The following is a 23,317-nucleotide window of genomic DNA, read 5'->3' on the forward strand; positions in this document are numbered from 1 at the left end:
CCGTTATTTCCGTCCTGGGGGATCATGTGCTCCCTACCCCGTGATCTTTCATCTTTCATCATTTTATAGCGTACATTATGTGCCTGCAAAATCCTTTCTAAAAAAAAAGTCTATGGGCAATATTTCCAATCGCAAAATGGGGACTCAAACGTGGGGGATATCGCCAATGAATGGAGAAAGTAGTGATGCCGCGGGGAACATCACGAAACAACCTCAGGGCCATTGCAATACTCCAAATTGAATTGTAATTTGTAATTTGCCAAAAGAAATCGTAAGATAAAATTTTCCACGTGTAGAATTATGTCGATGAAACGCATGATAAAGAAAAATAATGAAAAAAAAAACATCACCACTTGTGGTCGGAGTGGTAGTGCATTCGGATTTTGACGCTCTGGTGCACCGGGTATTGTGCCTCCCAGACGACAAATGGCTGCAGTGTCTCAGACCATTTGAATTTACCTCGTTTCGCTTGAAAACCGGGAAGGGGAAAACCGAAGTGCATGCACTTGGTTAAGACACTCCGTATGCACCAATCCGTGCAACTCAGTGTGGCTCATGCACATACGATGAAGGCAGTATGACCGCGAAGCGTCGAGTTATTTCGAACTTGACCCATATCCTTGGGCACGTCTTTGACAGCGTCAAGTTCGACAGTCTGATTTGTGGATATTGTTGTCAGATGTTGGAGACGACAAGTCGGCGAAATAAATAATGATAGATTTATCGATATTTTAATTAGATAGACGGGTAAAAAAAATCAGCCCTGAGCGGTTGTTAGAAAAAAAAAAGACATGAAAATGAAACTGTACAAATATTCTAATTATTTAAATTAAAAAAATAATCTGTGTACTACAATAATCTCGGCAGTTGGGACTGGTTCAAGGTTATCAAGAACCCGAAGACAACTGATGTCGCAACACCGACGTAACTCTTATCTCACATTTTGAAAACTGATAATATTCTCTCGCGTGAGATTCGACGCTTCCGGCAACGAATTCCCCCAAGAGTTCTCATATTACGTATTCCAAAGGAGGAGCGAAGAACCCCTGGGCCGATCGATAATTAACGGCCCAGAGCGTGATCCTCAACGACATTTGTCTCAGAAATATCACGAGATAAAATAAAAAAGAGAACCGAGGAAATGAGAGCATTGCTGAGGAGATCCGTATGTATATAACTGGGGGTGTAAGAAGAGGCAGAATAATATTAATAGCGCGGGTGGAGGCATTCGTGGAAGATATTGTTAGAAACGTTTGGGGCGGCTGTGTCTTGCGCGTTTGCTCCTCTTGCGACGTACAAAATATGCCTGAGCAAGGGAGAGAGACAGGAACCAACTTGTGACGGAGGGAGGAGGGTGAGGAGATAGAGTGAGAGAGGAGAGATATTCTCCTTTGCTAATGGGGTTTTAATGACGGCCAGCTGTCTGTCCATCACAAGAAATTTTTGAAAACTGAACTCTCGGTATTTCTGTATCACTAATCTTGATCCGACGATATTTCGCTAATCCTTTTGCCATTCTATTAGTGAAGGGGTCAAGCGGAATGCCACTTTCCTGTTTTTTTTCCCCCAATTCGAAGGACAATTGTTTTCAGGTTTTATCTCTAAACACAGCCCCCCCGATGGCACGACCACAGGAGCAAACAGAATGGAACAGAATAAAACAACATTCACGTTTTTCTAATCTCGGAATGCACTTCCTGGGCGACAGAATCATTCCCCTCTATTCCCTCCTCCAGTGACATTAATGATTTGACTTTGTTTTTCAAAATGCCAGTTACATTCCACCCTCGATGATAGGATACAGGCGGTTTCGATTAGAGACAACCATGTTTTTTTCGATGAATCACAGTGTGCCAACGATTGCGTGATCTATCGTTTTCGTCTTTTCTCGTACCATCAACCATTTCATCGTGGATCCGTCAGATGTTGATGTACAACAGCCGTTGCGACGTGACATATCCCCTCCGTTAAATACAATGAAATCGTCAAATGAAAATAGTCATTTGAATGCGAGGTGAGTAAGGTGAGGGGAGGGATTGAGAGGGGGTTAGTGTAGGTGTGAGTTTGCCAAATTTTATGCGTATAAGACGCCCACGTCCGGTATATCAAAAACCGCGAACATTCAGTGATGTGCCGCATGGCAACAGCTGAGAAAACAGTCAGTATAAACGATGTTAAATGTCGATGGTAATTTTTGTATTCATGTTTAACATGAATCCTTTGATTTTAGATATGGAGATTTTTTTTACCCCTGTGATTTCAGAGCTACGAGTGATTTAACATTTTATTGACTCAGTGTAAAATTCCACGGAGCATTCTACGTGTATTTTCTTTTTTTTTCTTCATTTTTATTTTATGCCTATGGGTCCAAGAGACACCCCAGTGCCAGCCATAATCCGTGCCGTAAGATAGATTCTGAGGATCTTGGGAGGACGGAAAAACTAACCCTCACCGTATACCTCAGGTCATTTTGACCATCTGCCGACCACATGATCTCACATCCTTGTCTTACACCTCGTTTTTATCCTCCTCCAACATTCGTAGCTGTGATTTTTCAAACGGAAAAATCCGGCATTTTCCGTCCGAATCCCACTGTTCACCCTACACCTCTCGTATTTCCAACGAAATTGCAAATACGTTTGTCATGACTTCCCCGGCATTGAATAAACGCCAGTTAAAATACAATCGAGCGTGTCGGCGTCCAAGTCGGAGGGGATGAAGAGACGATATGTCGAGAGACGATCTCACTTTATCGGTAGGCGACTCGAAAAATAGTAGTCTTTTTTTAACTACCGAAAAAAATAAGAAAGCCCCTGGGTGTTTCATCCTAAGTGTCTTCCAGCCAGAATCCACCCGATCCTATCGAAAACAAAAGTTTAAGGCAATTGGTGTTTCCCCGAATACACTAACTACCACTTGCGTGGGGGAGAGAAGACTGACGGTTATACCTGCATTTATACTCCACTGATAATTTCTAATCTCGATGCGACATAGAATCCTTGAAACCCAAATTTTTACTTTTCTATTTTCTTCTAAAAATTATTGGAGAACCTCTCGGAACATTTAATGGCAGCCGGAGTAACCCTGGACGTAAATACTCATCAAAAATCAACACAAAAACCTTTCCAAATTAACCCAAGACCTAACAACAACTATTCAGAAATAATGATTTACAATCACCAAAAATGACCTTAACCTTGGCCAAGTTCAAAGGGTTAGTAAGACGCGTGCCTGAAAATACTATCCCACAGAAGTCGCGTGTTTGCCCTTGAGACCATTCCGTGCATTTCTTTTCTTCCATTCCACACCCTCCCCACTAAGCCACCTCATCCTCCCCCTCACCCTCACCCTCAATTTCATACTGCTGTCCCACAAATCCCAAAAAAAAACTCTCTACTCCCAACTCGCCAATGCTTAGTTTGCACCGCAGGATTGAAGAAAAGAAGAAAACCTGTGGTTTTATGCTGTCATGATACAACCGGAAATGTAACCTCACTGTTATTCAATAGTGAATATCGTGAGAATTGAGAATACTCGATAAAGGTACCCGCGAGATTTATAAAAGGCAAAATAAAAAATGTATTAAAAAAATTCAAAAATATGTAGTGAAAACGGTAGCGCCGACTCCGCAGTGCGTCTCTTGGCTACCCTGGCGTGCCCCAAGGACGCAAAAGATCGCGTGTCTCCTGGAGTCCCTTGGCAACTCTTCTACATAAAATTCGGGAGCCCCCCGGACTCCCAACCATTGGGCTTTTATCCATCGGGTCTCTCACCCATTTGAATGAATAATCGTTTCTAAATTCACCTTAGACCAACTCGACTATCTCAATTATTTTTCAACTTTCTCCCGTTTGTATATTGTTGACGATTCGCCCTCTGGTTATACATACACAATATCTCCCGCGAGTCAACTCCCCCACGTGAGCGTTTATTTAACATTAATTTAATGATATAGGAGATAGACGTAGTAAAATCTCTCCCTCGTCACGAATACACTGATTTTACTAGAGGATACCTGTGAATATTATTTCCTCACAGGTCCTTCTGCTTTTCACATCGCCATTTCGTGGAAGGATCTGTCTAGCCCCAAGGACTACTGTATTTCTGTACTATTATCATAAAATTTTTTTTTTTCACTGAGAAAATGTTGCATTTGTGTTGTGCATTCTACCGGCAGTCTCTTTCACATGATTGGAACTCTGGCGCCTCGCAACCCCTTGGGAAAAGAAAACTCAAGTGCATCATCGGCCAATTGTCTTGTATTTTGTTTTACTTGTATTGTATTTTGAGGAATGAATAAAAGGAGAGATGTTAGCCTCGGCAGAGACATTCCACTAACGCAATAAACGAAGAAACGTTAATATTTCGGATAATAAATATCGAGATGTAAATCCATTTGGTCAGAAGTAACGTTTGCGCATAAATCAACGAGTCTCCTCTCTTCTCCTCCCTTCCCACCACCACCACCACCATCACCTTGTCGTCCTTTTCATACCTACATCTGTGTGGGGGTTTTTTTTTCCCCACTCACTTCGTACAATCACGTCGTAAACTCGTCAAACTCAACACGAAATGGCATCGAGTTATCGGAATAATACAATGATTGTTGAAAGTTTGAGTTTTTTTCGACGAGTTTTTTATTGGAACTTTTGAGGGCTTTAAAGTGTCAATTATATGGATGACCCTTATTATTTCTAAATTGAGGATTGATATAACGCGATGCCTTTTACTTTTGGGTGGTTTTTTCACCACGTACACGTCGACTGGAATGGAAGAATTATTGCAAATTCAGCAACGGACACGCGGGACACTGGTGGAATTACAGGGTTTGATCGTGTTGTTGAGGAATAGGTAATTAATCCAATTATCGTCCTTCGAGTTTTTTCGTTTATGCATTATTATATCCCATCGGGATTTCGGGAATTCCTGCGGTCACGCGATCCACCGATATTATTCGTGGAAATATATACCTACAAACTGAATATTGTTATCTCTTACATTTTGATCGCGACGCTCTAACCACGCGACACATTGTCAGTGATTCTTTCTTTTGTGGTTGGACGGCGACGAGAGATGTGCGGATGAGCGATTGGTTGGAGCGAGGGGGCGAGAGCGATACTGATATAATTGAAAAAAAAAAAAAATATTGTACTGCCCCAATGAAAAATTCAAAAAATCATCGAATTCAAAGCACGTAATTCACATTTGAATTTTAAATTTCAAAAATGAAAAAACCTACCTCCTCCATCTCTTTTGAGTATGAAAGATATTCGTCTATTCAAGCACATCCTATTGACGGATTCTACATAATTAAGATTTAATAAATTCTTTTCAACGAAATACCAAATGACCTGTGTAGCTGTAACGATATGTTCTTCTATAAGATTGTCATTCACCATTGGAACAGGGACAACTCGCGTAGAAACTAGTGAATAAACATTTTCAATTTATTAATACGACGGTAATAGATGGTTATACGTTTTCATTTGAAAGAGACCGTCATCTCTTAACAACACTATTACATGTAAAACTGACCTTAAATGCATGACGCACGGTAATGCACAAGCGCACGCGCGAATAGGCGCATACAGCACCGATATTTGAGCGTGTATATGAAACCTCGTGTGCCGTGCGTTCACGCTCGGTCTCCGACACTGGATAATTGCCCAGGACGTTCGACGAATTTATGATCGGCTATTAATCACCGCTACGAGAATCGATTAACGTTACTTTGCCACAACGTGCAAGTGTTCGGTAGCATTTGGAGATTTGATATTATTTTTTACTTTGTATTGTCGCACCAGTGACAGTCATCGAGACCCCAAAATCACCGATCAAATGATCTCCGACTCGTGCACTAATTTTGTTTCATTCTCCCATGCAAATGTGAATAAAACCCCCCATCTCATTTTCTATCCTTCAGTCTCTCTCCCTCCCTCTCTCTCGCTCCCTCCAATAACAAATTTACTATTGTTGGTATTAACTAAAGGCGCGAAGTGCATCGAATTTTCAATTAAAGATTTGACGCCGGGCGTGACACAATGGGCCGTCATTACGATGCTTTAATTTTTATTACTCCACACCCGACACTGCGCTTTTCGAACATGTTAGCAGGGGAATAAACTTGCGGGTTTTTAATCGGTTCAAAAGGGCCGACTTCAGTAACCTGTGCACTATAACCCTGAGACAAAAATGAGTGGATATAATTGTGAAATAAAATTTGGCGAGGGGTTGCTTTGCCGGCCAGGGGCCCACCGTGAAATATTAGAGGTGTACCGAGTGTATGGGTTCCACCGCGGTCCTTTGAAAATACACCCGCTAATTTTCTGTATCACCATTGTTCTTAATCCCTTCATCTCAAATTTCTCCTCCCGAATAACTCCCTTTCCCCCCCCCCCCCAAAAATGTACACCTCAAAATTGCCGATTGAAAAATTTTCAACTAATGAATCTATCAACAGGAGTGAAATGTCTATCAATCAGAATGCGTAACTGAATTTCAATAAAATTGCGAGGGGTTAAAAAAAAAAGCTCATGATGAAGCGAAAAAGGCGCTGACGCGTCAGTTGAATGTAAGAAGATACGGGATACGTGTAAACGACAGGCTTCCTTAGCAAGCCACAGACTTAAGGTCTGCCTGAAAATAAAGAGGAGGAGGTCGGTGTCAGCACGCGACCTCGCACGGGCACGCGAGCTACATCTCTTCCCCTCGTGTACATGTAACGCACGGAGATGCCGCGTTACAAAGTTGAAGTGCGTTGGAGCAAATGCGCCCGGAAGAATCGTCCGAGCGAGTGGAGATGAATGCCTCCATAGCCTCCAGTGCATATCCGGCCGGAACTAAAAGTCACCCACGTGCTTGACAGCCCGCCATAAATTTCCATGTCCACCCCTTGCTCTCTACCCAAGACATTTCATTTTCCAAGAAAATTGCCAATGTGCACAAATAAATAAATAATACGTTTACATTGCACTGATTACGATGAAAACATCGATCGTTCATATAAGACTTCGAAAGGACTGATTATCTCATATTCAAGTGCTTATGTTTCTTCTGAGGGGGAGTAATATCAAACGAGACGGTACTCGTATGGTTTCTGTTACTAATATTCTTCCTTCGTGGGAACCCCTTCGCCTGCATATTATCCGATACCAATAATGCGACTAATCAAGTTAAGAACCCCAACACTAGTAATATATCGAAATAAACATTCGATGGGTTGAATTATTCCAAATGTCAATTATCGTCATGTTATTTGGATGAGGATTAATCTGTTTTGCTAGGGGATGAAGAGTTCGTGGGGTTTCAGAGGCCTCACCGAAGTCACGAGAAAAAGATGTTTCGATAGTGCTGTTGCAGTGACATAAAATTTGATGGGAATTTCAATGTCAAATTTGGCATAATATCCCATGGAAATGGAAGAAGGTTCAGTCGTGGTATTGAAGGAATACCACGCACTTTCTTTATGGACTGCGATCTTATTGACTGATCCGAGAAATTGTGGAACCAGTCGGTGAAGAGCCTATTCCGTTAATTGGATCTCTTCTCGGTTCCAAAGTACTTCTACGAGACTTGAAGAGTGGTCAACATCTTGAAATCAGAAATGCCCACCTGCAGAAATTTCATCTCCCAACATTTCCCATAACAATTCCCAAATATTAATAACAATCCATGAGGCAAGTAATTACATTAATTGTCATGCATTAAAAGAGCGAGTACCACCGAAAAAAAAAAATATTCCACTTGGCATTAAAAATACACGAGCGAGAGAAAATGAGCGTGTAAAGCCAAAAGGCAGATGTGAATCTTTTTCCACGCTTTTGGCCAAGTTCCTTCAACTCAAGAAAGACTCAAGAGAGCACGCGTCGCTGACCACTTAGATCCTCCGGAGCCATTTTAACATTCACGCACATACGTACCCGCCTCTCCCCCAACGACTCACTCTCTCACATATACCTGACAGGTAAGATTACAATCATGAGAGTACCTATTCCATTTTACCGCAGAAGTCTCGTTTTACAATAAACATTACAGCTGTCTCAAGAGCATAATTAAGTCTCACTTAATTTATAAACTTCGGGGGTTTCAATTTTTCCACTTGTTATTTATTATTTTTTTTTTTTTGAACTCCATGGTATTCCTTTGTGAAGACAGTTGATGGGGGAGAGGAGGCATGTGCCAAAAAGGAATTTCGGCTATTAAAGTTGGTGGAGCCTTGGTGGAAGGGCCTATAAAATTCGTCTGGCCCTGTGTGTTGGTCTGTGGGAGCTGCATTATCTGTTGTGGTTTATATGGTCGTGGACGTGCGTCACAGGTGTCGAACAAATTTCACGTCGACTCTCACCAATATCAACGTTAATAACTAATGAGAGGTAACTGGTAGTTTCACTAATTATGAATTAAGAACCAATTGAAGGACAGACACGACTTTTGTGTGTAGAGTGAAAAAGATCTGGCAAAAAAATTCTGTTCTACAATTACTTGGCTGGTTTGGCAAGTTTTCTACAATTTTTTTTTATCTAGAGCCTATTCGTTCTCATGGAATGTTCGGTAATAGTCAACAAATGCATATTTGAGGAGCCTTGTTTGACTTGACTTTCACCTTTCAAAACCAACCAATGGTTGACTATTGAAGAATATTTATTCGGTCATATTCAACTCAGCCGTTCATTATAGTTAACGAATCTCGTTTGCAATGAACAAATCATTCTATCACGATATATAAACAGAACATAAGTACACGTTACCGAGATATTTCCGCCTCTTTTTCCCAGAATCATAATTTACATTCCAGCCAATGAAAAACAATCTCATTGAAAAAATATTCCCAAAAATCTTGTGACTTTAATGCTGTGCCATTTCAAAAGTTGATAAATCATATAATAGTAATGGAAAAACATTCGCGGAATGCAACTCCCGGTTGTCATAGAAAATCCTTATTAATTGAGCTTCCTGACCCCTTTCCATGGAAAGACATAAGAACCAACGGAACATTTTAATGATTTCCAACGTAAAAATGAAGAGAGCTTTGTGAACGAGGTATTGACAATTAAAGACATCCCCCCGTGGACAATTATAGAAAGAAAATTACCAAACAGCCCAATCCTATACTCAACTACAAGCCACCTCCGTCGAGGGTATTAACAGCAATTTCTGTTGACACATTCTCAATTTACTATTAGAAATAAAATTGCGTGGCGGACAGATTTCCAAGAATTGTCATGACGACACTCACGCATATGGCTGCAAGGATATTATCGTAGTCCATATCCACACTGAATCTCCAGCTTGTGATATACATTGGTGGGGAAAGGGCCGCGGGTAAGTACATAGGATGAGACGTTTATATACCCGAACGCTGTCTATAACCTCTCGAAATACGAGACGCGTTTACGAGCGACTTTCTCGCAGACGTCTGAGAGAGCCAAGAAGTTGCCATGTACACCCATCTCATACGTTCTTTCATTGGCCCCCGCCCTCTCGTACCTCATGGTATTTTCGATAGAAGATATCCTCCAGTGTGGCGTTATATATGAACATAGCGTCTACGAGTGTATTTGCGGCCCTTGAAACCATCCCCCAAACATAAGTGAGAAAAAAAAAAACGAGGAAAAATCTCCTCCGCCCCCTTTTTGCCGCGGAAGTGAAATTAAGTGGAAATATTTCATTCGCTTCAAATATGAATATGGAAAAATGACTAACTGGTTCATAGAAATGCTCCCGAGCTATTCCGTCATTCTCGGTAAAGACGTATCGATGAAGAAGCAGAAATGAGAATGAAGAATTTTTACCTAACATCAGTGTGATTTCAAGACCTCAATGTACAAACGTATTAAAATGAAAATTCTCCACAATGTACATATAAAAAACCGCAAATATTGATTGATCCTTCGATTTTCTCATTCTCTCAATATTACAGTATACGTCATGAAATGAGGAATCTCACCAATATGAAAGTCGTAATCCCCTTCCGGACACGTGAAGAGCGCATACGCATGGGGGGTATATGAGCCCCAAGAAGAGCGTTGGTTGGTCATTAAATGAATAATTTGTGGTCGGTGGCGCGCCATTGTAAAATCCGATGCAATCATTATAATATGCTGGATTTTATTATCAGCCATGTATGGCGTATGCTAATTTACTGCTAATTGTATTCCAACGTACCGGGCGACAATGATGTCTCTGTAACGGTGGTAATTCGTTGTACTATTTCGCCCGTGACTTCTCTGTTCACTTGAAAACTTTTCTTCATGTCACACATATATTTCACGATTGTATGTATGCTCACTGTATTCTTGAGAACCTGAGAATTGTGAAGAGCTAGTGAAGGTGGGGGGTTACAAGACGTGAAAAGTGTTTTGTTGCACGCGATTCACTTGGACACGCGCGAAAGAATCACATATGAGGAGTTTCCGTACACTTCCTGGTGAGTTTATTTGAAGATAATCTCAACGGCAGCTGAGATTCCCTGGGATTTTGTGAAATGTTTGGGAAGGTCCGGGGCGAAAAACTATGGTTGGGGATACGGAAACATACGGTCGGCACGTGCTAAACACCCTTGGAGCCCCTCGACGCGCCTCAGTCGCAACTCAATGACTTTTACCCCCGAGACTTCCTTGAGAATTTGATTTATCTTTCTAAATGTGAGAAACGAGAGTATTCAGAGGAAAATTAAGCCTCAGAAATTCAAATATCTCTACAATTTCCCTTATTCTCCATCAAATAAGTCGCTTTACATCGAAATATATGGAAATCGAATGAACCACATAAGTAGTTTTTTTTTCGTGAATTATTTTTCCGCCATAATTTCAGTTCTCTCATTCACGGAGAAATAAATCGCGAAGGAAATACTATGGAAATTGCGTTGACGTCAAAATTACGCTCTTTGACGTAATTGTGATGTATCGCTAACGGATTCGCGGAAATCACTGCTCCTCTTGGCATTTTTTATGGAGTGTCACATTAAAATTATATCCCGATCCATAAACGTTTCAAGACTCAGAACTGAAAATTTATTTTTAGCTTTAAATGTTTTCCAATTTTTTATGCAAAAATTTCTGAATGAGCATTTCATATCAATTTTATGCTTCGTCAGCCATAAAATCCCACAATTCTTTATTTCAAATTTCATTCATGCTTTACTTTTGCAAAGCTCATATTCTTTCATTTTTCTTTCACAGAAAACAGCAGTGAAAAATCCAACAAGCCGACTTTCTGTATAATTTTCAATAGATTTATCCATTGAATTAGTGAAAAAAATTTAAAGAGAATGATCGATGATTTTTATACCAATTTCATAGCGTACTCTCAAGAGTATCACGAAAGGCAGTAAATTCTACTTATGCATTGAAAAAATGAAAGAATGTTCATGACTTAATTGAAGAAAAGAAAATAGTGACAAAATGGTCGTGAGACTTTAAAATAATAACGTAAAAAAACTGTCTTGCTCAACACGATTGGTAGTTCCAACGTGATCGTTATTACAATTAAGGAAATAACGACCAATAATATACATGTCCAGGAAAAAATTGCCACTGATAAAACACGAAAATATATGCATTATACCATAAAAGGAGTACAATGAAAGGAAGTTGCAGTAGCATTGCGTCAGCCATTCCGAGCTCAATAATTTTGTTGCCTTATTTTATTTACGACATAATTGATATCATAATTATGACAATGGAAATGAAGACCATCGGATTACTAAGTCAATGACGACACTATTATCGATAGCCATCGGGCAAAAATACAAATGAAAAATAAAACAGCAACAGGCGTTGTAATGGCGGTCACTATGAAAAATCCATTGTTTTTATCTTCAAGTTTTGTTTTTTCTCCTCTTACGACTATAAAAGAATATAAACCGTTTAGAGGCGATTTCCAACGATTCCTATAACAGCAATCATTTCGGAAAACAGTTGCAAAACATTTACGTACATTTAAACTAGCAATTACTTTAACTATTGCTTAGCAACCAAACGATCAAAATACATAAAATCGTTTTTAAACCGTCCTACCGGGCTTTCGCTAGCCACATATTTTCCAACAAACGTTAAACGAGCACACGCGCCCCTCACCCACTAATTTTCATACTTGAATTGCCCCGATCTCAGTATTAAAGGTATTACAAAGCCGAGAGTACATACCACTCTCGGTACTTTAAGAACCTTTTCAAACGTGAGAGCAAGAAGAAAAACATTTAAATTGTTAAGCCAGCAGTGTTTCAGAGCCATTTTCATCCACCATTTCAATACTCGATGAATTTGCATACTAACGGAATGCCTCTTGTTCTGAACGATTTCATATACCGCGGGGTAAAAAAAAACCCCAGAAAATCACTGGTCAAGCCTTGTGAATCGTGGAATATCAATGCAAAAAATGATGGTTCAGAGTAAAATAAACGCACCACTTGATGCCCTGTCTCTACAGATATTTATTGGAAATTCAAGGGATAATCACGCCAATTTTCCACATTGTAGCATCGAAGAGGATATGAAATCATCAATTATCATGCGCATAGTTGGATGATTTTTCTGTCATTTAAATTTATTGATACGAGCATATGACACTGGTTTGACATCCCGAGTAATAATCCATAAAAAAGGATTAAATAACTCATTATTTGAGGGAATACTGGCCGTTCCATTGCAATCTACCAGTGAGTCATCCTCAGGATTTTAGCCATTGAGGAAAAAACTTTAAAGACACAGCTAAAAGCTAAGACTAGAAAGAATCCTTGGCCCCCTAACGAGAGGGTCCATCTATCGATAGATAGGATCGATCTGCACAACAATGACAATCGATATATCTCCTCAAAGTGATCTTAAGACGTCAACTCTGAAGACTTTCTATGCATTCTCTTTTTTCCCTGCTAACCGTATCCTTGAATTTATCGATCCCAAATGCTAATTCGTGCTAGTTCAGGATTTTGTCAATAGCTTCACGAAAACACAGATATATAAATCGTCTCAAGTCCCAACTTTCTCTCTCCTACCGAGATTAAATGCTTACTTAAGTGGTCTAGTAACTCAAACGCGGAAGACGCCTCATTCACTCGGAAAATTAACGAGCAATTAACGCGACACTGGACACACAGTGGTAGCAATTTATTAAGGGAGTGCACAAGTTTTATGCGTAATTACCCCAGACTCGACATCATGAATATGATTCGGCAATAAATCGTGTAATTGAGATAAACCTCTGGTTGTCAAGATTCGATGTTTCAGGAAAAAGAAGCCAAAAATCACGGGACTTTTTATTTTGTCGAAAATAGAAAGTACATTTATGGAGTTACCTGAGGGAAAAGGTACCAACGGAAATATTTTGACGGGTAGCAAAAAAAAATGTTATGACCTGAACTGTTATAAAGTCATTTTCTAGTGACAGTCGTTTACCTGAACTACACCACTGAATAGAACACTTGGCTTTTTATTTCGAAAAATTTTGGCGACAAGAGCCAAATTCATTCTCGCATTACTCACGTCCAAACGAAAGTTATTTACAATGTTGATTTTTCCGGGACGAGACGGAGAATATCTCCTGGTGATACCATCATTTATTTTTGAAAAAAAAAACATTATTGCGCTGTTAGAACACTTAAAAAGATATCCCCCTAAATAATAAAGAGATTCGAAATACTCGCCATTACTATTTCACGATTTCTCAAACGACTGAAAAATTCAAGATAAATTTACAATCGCGTACGAGGGGAATCTAGCTATTCAGGTCATGGTGTATTAAAGTGGAAAACAATTCGTTATTATTGGAGTCGGGTGTTGGTTGGGATGCCGATGAGGAGGCATTAATAGTCACAGATAGAGGCCTTGGGCCTCAAGATCGTAAAAATATAATTGCACCGATTGCAACAACGTTATCTAGGCAACTCACTGGTATATCCGAGGATAATAATACGTGAACGGTTCCACAGTCGTTACGCTTGTCGAAGTTTAGGTCGTTCGCATTCATTTCACTCCTTGTATATTTGAATCACCGATTATGCGACAGCAAGGGAGAGAAGGGAGATTTCCAAGAAGCAAAAGGGAAATATTGCACAAACAACTGATCCATTTTCACTTGTCAATGCATAATGCATAATCTCAAAAAGCAAAACCCAATCATTTTGTTACCATAAAAATATTAATAAGTCATTATGCCATAGCTCGCTCATACCTTTTGTCTTTCATTGCGTGCAACAAACGTTTAAATCTGTTATTTAATATTTCATTTTATTATTCCACTTGAAACACATTATACGTTACCCTCGTACAATATATTTTTACATCACCACGGCAGTATTATCAGCAAATAATCGTAAAATGTGCATATTCATAAAGATATGCAAGGTATACGTCTGCCTCCAGAGACATCACTGAAGAGAAATCCAGGGAAAATGGAAAACCAACGCCATTAACGAGCTAACTGAAGTCAAAAATTAAAAAATTGACAAATCTCGATTGGTAATGCATATTGCAAGATGTTTGACAGGAACCATCAGATTTCACCCGAACAGAGATAACACCGGCACCATTGGTAGGCTTCCCCCACCCCCACCCCCACCCCCTTTCTTCATACTCAACACACATGTGCTTGACCAAACACACGAAATTAAATTAAACTCCTTGCGGGATTCCACGAAGCTCATGTATAGACAGGTAAGAGAGTCGATGACCCTGGGAGTTCGACCAGTGTATATGATGTGTGAGCTCTTCCTCTCCGGCATTACCAGAAGAGCCAGTGGATAGAGAGAGTGCACAATAAGTCGCCAACCGTAGGAACAACATACGAGTAAAGTTGATAAGTCAACAAGAGCCAGGTCTCTCTCTACTCTCCTTGTTTGCACGAGTTCGAAGAAAACCCGTTTTGTCATTTTTTTTTTTTTTTTTCATTTAATATCTGCGTCGGAGCACCACCGACTTCATGTGCCCCATCACGTCCAGTTTACTTAGGACACGATATATAGAAGGACGCATGGAAGTCAGGTGGAGCGATGGACAGTTGGAGAAATCAAATACATTCGAAAAGCCCCGAGATACGAAAAAAAAAAGACCACAACGATTTTATCCCGATTCCATTAGGCCCTTTCCTCCCCTTCCAGTCACTATTTACGTTTGTGCCTTTATGGTGTGCAGTGAATAAATTTTCCCTTCATTATCACATTGTGGAATGTTGCTGGATTTTTATCTGTCGACAAATTTATACGGAAAATTTTCAATCTCCCTTTTGTTGCTCAGTTAAATACTGTGAAATTTTTCATGGGACTTGCAGTCTCAATCAGCCGTTCGTTACAGTGAAAAATATTTCTGAAGAGACCAAGATGACAAGGGAGTGCATCCAATCGGCTTAACACAGAGGGGCTTGTAACAGGGAAAACTACTGGCTCGTGCCGTGTTTTCAAGGGATCGAAGGAATTTTTCGTTCTTTACCTGTGCCCCCAATGTGCGGGGCATGTGCGCCTCTGGTTTTTCCTTTACTCTTGGATAAAGTGAGAGGATTCTCTCATTCGACCACCGTGCAGGCAGTAGCCTACGTTATAAGCCCGCTTAATGCACCACTGTACCTTTTTCCAAGCAGGGGGTGCCAGCCAATTGGGTGCTAACCATTGGTGCTGTGTCTCTCTCCCCACTTGACTCTCGAGTGAGGACAACAAACAAACCTTCAAAGTGCCCCCACGAGAGATATTTGAAAAATTCCAACGCTACCCCCCAGTAAAAACTTAAATCAGGCTGAAATAACAAATTTATTGGTAAAAACTGCTGCTACTCATCAGCTTTGGATTACGGATAGGCAGGGGAAAAATATGTTGCGGAAAACGTTGTACGTAAATCACGTGAAAATTAATAAAGTCCCGTAAAAATTACGGCAAGTCAAGATCAATGTAGCGATAGGATTTTGTTGCTGTTAACATGGCTTCTTAACTATGCCATTCGTTAACTATTCAGCCATCTTTTCTGCTGCTATACAGATCCCCGGAAATCACTATTCACCGCGTAAATTTTTATGGAGTGTCGCATAAAAAGTAGTTTCCCACCCGTAAAAATTATATTTCAAACACATTTCGAGACTTTGAAAGGGAAAATTCAATTCTCCCTCAACTTTACTGCCAAATTTCCGAAAGTTCGTTTTATATCACTTTTGCGCTCTTAATATAATTTTTCATGAGTTTATACGTTTAATGTTTATGTTTAAATCCTCCCTTCATCAACATGTCCGAGTACAACAACTAGGGAGATTTTTTTCAATCCATTACCAGATATGAACTACGTGTAGTGACTGCAAATGTCCCTTTATGGATTTTTCGATGAATTAGGATATCGATGAGTGCACATCAATGCTGTATTTTTTTTTATGACATATAACCATGGAGACTGCGACCGCGAGCGCTGAATAAAAGTGGGCGGGATGGTTTAGTGTCGCAGGAGCCAATCCCAGTGTTTGGTTCTCATTCAGTCCCCCACTACGATTGCGCCAACATTATGCCGTGATCCCCCACTGTGCGTCCGCGGATCGAGAGTCGTGCGCAACTTGGTATCAACCTCCATCATTTTTTATTGGAATTTTACAACCCCTCGAAGCGGGCCAATCACGAACGATTGCGTATTTCATTCGTTGAATTATAATATTATCGCGGAGAACGAACATTTTAGTGTTTTTATAGATCAAACTGTTATTCTTAATCATTCACTGTATTCGACACTGATCAATACACAGATTCATTAACAATTATCCAATTCCAGCATAATTATCGGATGTGAACATTAAAAGTTCCATATTCCCGTTATTTTTCAAGAAATATTCAATCAAAAGTGAAAGAGCCCATCTATTGAAATAATAACTCTCGTGCTTTTTAACCACTAACACAATCTATCAGTCCACTATTTCTATCATTTTTTCATTATAAGTAGTGAACCATTGTATTAAGCGGAAATTTAAATAATATTTTGTCTTGATTAAGGTCGATAAACGGTATAATTTTGTTCCATTCGACCGTACACCTTTCGGTTTTTACTGTTTCTCATTCCTTCGACCTGTTTTTACCGCACATTGGTTTTTACCAATGCTCTTGCAAGTTCCTTCAGATAATGTTTCTGTCCTGACATATTCCCGCGCTGCCACCCATCCATCTAGTGACGGTGCTACAGTATAATTATTTATTTTATGTCTTGGAGATAAAATTAATATTCAAATTTTCCAATTTTATGTGAAGAGAAATTATCCATATCGACCGTTAAAATGATGTAAATTTTGCAACTCCCGGCACACGTAAAACTCGTAACGATTGTTGAATTCCGCATATTTAATAATAGATGTGCAAAAAAAATATCTGCCTTCATTTTTATGGTATTATGAAAACCATACCATTGACGAACTAAGGATTTTAATAAATCTCAATAGTAACTCAAGAAACCAAATTGAAATAGACGACGGAAAAACGGTTTGTTGACAAAATATGACTGAAATACCGCTCTTGTTTGGACATTGACACCTGACGTGACAAGAACTTGAGGCTTGCACAGTGCGTCAATTTCGCGCACGCAAATAGCCAGTCAGTGTTGAATTCGCATATAAGCCTGTCTCACTGTCCCACCTTTCCGCATACCCTCGTCATGCATCTCTTATCGATCTCAAAAAAATTGCGAAAAAAAAAGAGATAAAAACATGGAAACAGATGAGGTTATACGCAGTGTCGTCATGGTTCCGAACATAATTATCCAAGAGACAGGAATTTAATGGCCGTCAGTCATATGATATGCGAGAACGCTGTACACATCTAACCGTATTACGATAATTTCAAGTAATTACCCCGATGCATTGAATCCCTCACGCACTCAGCAAAATGAAAATTCCCCACGGATATTAAATCCACGAATTACCCGAACCTCTTTGAAATATTACTTGAAATAATTCCTGAGAAATTACAGATTTATTATCCAATTTTGAATTATCGATTCTCCTTTCAATCAGTAGTGAACTCGGGTTCACAGGTAAAAGCGCAATTCCCTCATCATTTTTGTAATTACCTAATTACATATTTCAAATCCATAAAAAAATTTAATAAATTGCATTGTAACGTAGATAATGAAATTTCAATTCGAATGTTAATTTTAATAATATCTCAATTTAAAAAATGAATAATTACCATAATTTTTAAAATCTCTGGGCAACCTTAATAAACCAACTATTCCAAGGTCAGAATCCAGAATTCACCAGAGCCAGAGCAATATAATGTAGTCTGCAATTTTGAGGTGGAGCAGAGGGCCCTTTTATATTCTCCAACAGAGACCATCCTTCCAGACTCGGTCCCCACCATAACCGGGGCGAAATTACCTCCAAAATCTAATTATGAGAATTTTTATAGGGCTATCGTAAAACGCTCGGAATAGTATTTCTTCCCTCCGCGCTCCCTTCCATTTAGAAAAAGATCTCTTTCCTCACTCGTCTGCAGGAAAAAAAAAACTTGAGACGATGGGTAGGGAGAACAGATGAAGAAAAATTATTGAAAAGCTCATCAAATAGCTCCAGTAAAAGTTCATTTAGTTTTTGGCTCTATATATCAAGAAAAAAATGGAGAATACATGATTAATTTTCATTGCCTGGTTAGTTTATTTACTATTTCAGCCCTGTGGGCCAGGGGCTTGGAGTGGTCGGTAGGTTTAGTTTTGAGAGGCTAAGCTGCGATAAAAGCGGTCCCTAGATGGATTGGCAGTCACGCGGCTGGACCCCAAGAAAGGCAAAGCTCCTTTGAAAATACTGAACAGGCGGCAGAACGGAATGAAGAAGTAGAAAAAAAAACAAAAACCGAATTGTAAAAAAAAATACTAATTGCTAATTGCATCCTCTGTGCATTTATGAAAAATGAAAGTTACTTTTTAAATTCAGAGTAAAAAATATTGAAATATTGAATTATCTGATAGAAAATAAATTTTCAGCTTAGTCACGCGCCTGAAATATTCCGACTACAGGAATATACTGTACTGCAAGGCAAATAATGGCAATAGTTCAATGTTCAGGAATAAAAATAGAGAATAAAGGTTGAATTATTATCTACCATGGTGCCCCCACCCTAATCTTTTCCCGCTTATCACAACCTAGAAGTTCCCCAACGCAGCGTATTTTTTATCACATAAGGTTTCAGGAATTTAAGCGCCATTTTTCTATGTTCAATGGTGCATAAATACATTTGCACTCGATTGTAATAAAATAAAGTGACGCTAGCATATAATTCATCTCCTCCCACCCACCAAGAGATTTGTCAAAAAGCTGAACACGCGGGTGTGAACACTAGTAAAAGGTACAGGAAAAAAATTCATGGATGTTAATACTCATTCCTCAATATCAGAAAATCAAAATCGACTATAAATGTTGAAACCTTGCGAAAAAGTTACAATAATCGACCGAGATAATTTCCACTCCCACATTATTTTTTCCGCCTATCAAAAAAATTCCCCTCCTACAGAGTATTTTTTTTATCAAACGAAGCTTCGCAACACGAATGTAGATAATTAACCCCTATTTTTCCGTCTTCATAAAATATTAAAGTCCCATACCAACTAAATAAAATGAAATGCGAATGTAGAGATAGAGGGAATGTTGAAAATTAATGTGAAAAAGGCGCTTAGTCGACATTTGAAGTGAATAGTGTTGTCATGGCATGTAACTCACCCCCACCCACCCAGGAAGAGGTTTGTCAAGACGTTGAACACGCGTGCGTGAGCGCTAAAACGAGAGTCTCGTGATCGAGTAGAGACGCGCTGGGATACAGTGTTGTCGCAGATGAGAGACAACTCCAGCGGCATCGAGTGAGGTGTAACGAGACACGACGTCATGACATGGCGTCTATGGCAGTTTTTTTTTTTTATGGATGAGGTGGATATATGCGCATACAGGGAGGGCTCACCCACTGTTCTCCCATTCGAAGGGAGTTTTTTTTATTCCATTCATTACCGCACACTTTACAAATGTGTGTTTTCCCGATTGAGTCGAGGGGATTGGACGAACGGGGGAATCCCCGCCTTTACGGATGCGCACCAAAAACAAGGCGCTGTGGGGGGGTAGAGGGGGGGGGGGAATTGATGCTGGCCAATCCTATTCGTCGATAGCCAATCGTGAAGAAATGCCAGTGCATACGAGATGCACTCGGCGCATGTACCGCATTCACCATCGATCGACACTACTATTAAATCTATTATTTATACTTTAACGACTACTTTTGAATATTACTAGTGTGTTTTGGTGAGAAAATTACAAAGAATGATTCACATTTTTTTTTTATCCTTCGTATTTTAATGATCTGAATATCTCTGAAATGAATAGAACGCGAATTCTATTGTTGCGCAAGGATTTCATGATAAATATACTGCAATAAACTTTTTTTATTGAGAAATGACTCAACAAGGAATAAAATTATTCTCCACGCTCTGAATTCAATTTTTATTTCTATTTTATTGACAAATACCTGTGATAAACATTCACGGAATTCCACCAAGTACAAAAAAATACTCTGGATATTGATGTGTAAACACATGCAGGCATTTCTGTCTTGAATATTACGTAATCTCACGATAAAATATTCCAGATAAATCCCTATAAATTACTCCCAACTGCTGAAAAAATCCATACATCATGCAGAGTAAAAAATCATTCCCCACGCATTGAATATTCTATGCAATAAAATATTTTCAGAAAGACCCTAAGATAACGCGCAATTGTCGAATGTATTGACACCGCAAACATATTACAAAAAACTGTAAACACTGTCGACAACTCTTGGTACCGAAATCCAATGTAATCGAAATATACCGTGACTCAAGGTCTGACTCACGGATGAAAACAACTGTCTCTGGAGGACCCCAACATCACAATAACAGGGCAAGTAAATGCCCTCGACAATAAATGAGGAGCATCATGCAGGTGGCAGTTCAAAGCCAAATATTCTCCCATAGAAATAAAATTGAAATATTTCAATAACTCACCATAGGACTCTCCGGCGTGTGTCGATGATGTGCCAATGGCATATTAGCCATAGCCACCCCACCACCAGGATTTCCCATGTCCTGATACTCGTCGCTTATCTCCATCGCGTAGGATGGCAACGGTTCTCTGTTCTTAACCCGAATTTTGACTGATTATTTCCGCCCCGGAGCGGTTAATTAACGTCAAAATTGACAACAGTTTATCACCGTTGATATAACCTCAAGCACTATTCCAGAGCACACAGTACCGTAAATCGCGGCTTGTCAGCAGCGTCTTAGCGACCAGTGGTGACAATACAGGTTATATCAATTCGCAAATGGCGGAAACTGTGTGAACATTGAGCCCTCGCGTAACACCAATCACTCCAGTTAATAGATATTTCACTCACAAACAATACAAAAAAAAAAGAAAACCCCGTTGGATGTACCCAGCACAAGTTTTAAATTCCAAAATCCACGAGGTACATGTCTACACCTTGCTACCGGCACTCTAGTGTCTCACTGTTGGCGCATAGACGGGAGGTAATAACAACAAACACACTGACAATAAATGCACAAAGTGTTCACGAACGATAAAGACGAGGTTATCAAATGAATATCGATAGTACAATATTAATTATCCATAAGGGCAATTGGACACACGGAAAATATTGCTAAACGATAATACCGACAACGCGAATAAAGAACTACTCGACGCGCGCACACTCGCGTCCCCTTGCGATCTGAGGCGACGGTGCATCTCAGCACCGAGACTCTGTACCCCCACCACTGCTTTTCCAATCGCAGGGTACTGAGTTGAAGAGGCGGGATTTATCGTGCGCCACACGGGCCTGGGAGGTGGAAACACTGGCGCAGAACCACGCCTTTTATTCTTAGGCTAGTGGAAGGCCAACCATCAGCCGGCTTCCGCCCTATCGGATAACGACCCCGCAATATTCCAACTCTCGCATGGAAATTTTTCGCCGACCCCGGTGTAGCCGGGTTATAACCCTCGATTTACTCGAGACCCAGAGAATCCGGGTTCCCCCCTTAGAAGGGATTCGCATGAGTTTAGGATAATTTATTTGCATTAGTGATTCAGTTCGTTCTGTTTGTTGAGGATGGAACGAATAAATACTGAAAATTCTATTTATTCAACTCTGGATTTCCGATTTTTAGAGAATTGCGAACGAGATGAGAATTATGAACGTTGAAAAACACGTTAATAAAAACGAGTGGACACAGTTCCGTTCTCTTATCATTGAGGAAAAAAATATGTATTTGTATTCAAAGTAGTAAAGTGAGTGACTAATTTTCCTTCATTATATTCCTTTAAATGGAAAAATTAATAATCATCGTTATCAATACTTGAAATGAACATAAGTCATAAAAACCGTGTTTTATTGGAATTCTCTTCGCATTGAAGTGGAGAATGAAGAAAAAAAATTCAAGGATGAATATGCTCGATTATTCCACGTATATATAATTAACGGACTAGAGATGCAAATAAATTTCATTGATTTTTCAGTGATTTACATTGAATCTTTGCACTAAAACACGAACGCCCCCACGGCCCATCCACCAAGGGAAATAAAACAAGAAGGGATAAATTCAAGGTCGAATGCACGCTCAAGTGCGCTGGAACTAGTAACAAACCCTTTGCGAAGGAAACCTCGTCGTTAGCAACTCTTTAACAAAATATAAAATCGCCTGGTAACACCTTTTCGACTCATTGTATTGGCCGACAAGTTAGAGAATCGATACGAGGAGGCTCTCTCCTGCGGTCGATTATCCATGAAAATCGTTCCCACGAATAATGAGTGGTTGCCTTGGACGTTTGCGCCACCGCGTCTTGAGTACATTGTGTATACGTTTGAAAATATTGAGTATCGAAAGTAGATGTGCGAGAGCTTTGCCTGTGGTAAACGCACGAGGACGAGAAATAAAATGTGAGTGAGATGATAAAAAAGGGGGGTCTTACATTCTATCTTGACTGTGGGCATGCTTCCCAGAGTTGGAGTGAGGGTGCAGTTAACACCCCAACGGTTATTTGATTCCAGTGTAATAATATGAAAGCCATGGTGAGGTGTTTTACACCATGGACGCTATTATTTTCCCATTTGAATTTTTTAAAATAAATTCCCTCTGTACTCCTCCCCGAATGCTTTTTCACTTTGCATCCTTCCGTTTCTCACTTATCTCTCACACATATCGATGATTGCCAAGCAAAAGAGTTTTATGTTCATTCGTTCCCCCCCCCCCTCGTACGTGTATCGAGAGGGGAGGCACAAGATGGCGATTGGTGGGGGCAATGCCAGTAGCACAAATTGCATGTAATTATGGTGCTAGTGTTTGTGTGCAATGGGCCA

At 39.8% G+C, this 23,317-nt stretch overlaps 1 protein-coding gene across 4 annotated transcripts in view; it reads right to left on the bottom strand.

Moving 5' to 3' along the window:
* LOC135164399 (protein dead ringer-like) overlaps positions 1 to 23,317 on the bottom strand; it is an 80,320-nt gene that overhangs the window by 53,314 nt on the left and 3,689 nt on the right. For 3 of the 4 annotated variants that reach the window (XM_064124689.1, XM_064124691.1, XM_064124688.1), the window contains exon 1: positions 20,970 to 21,701. The exons of the other annotated variant lie outside the window; for it this stretch is intronic. In XM_064124689.1, coding sequence (XP_063980759.1) covers positions 20,970 to 21,074 — 105 coding nt within the window. In that variant the 5' untranslated portion in view covers positions 21,075 to 21,701. Of the gene's footprint in view, positions 1 to 20,969; positions 21,702 to 23,317 lie in introns of those variants that run through there. 4 annotated transcript variants of the gene reach the window in all.

The sequence above is a fragment of the Diachasmimorpha longicaudata genome, chromosome 7, assembly GCF_034640455.1.
Source record: "Diachasmimorpha longicaudata isolate KC_UGA_2023 chromosome 7, iyDiaLong2, whole genome shotgun sequence".
NCBI lineage: Eukaryota > Metazoa > Arthropoda > Insecta > Hymenoptera > Braconidae > Diachasmimorpha > Diachasmimorpha longicaudata.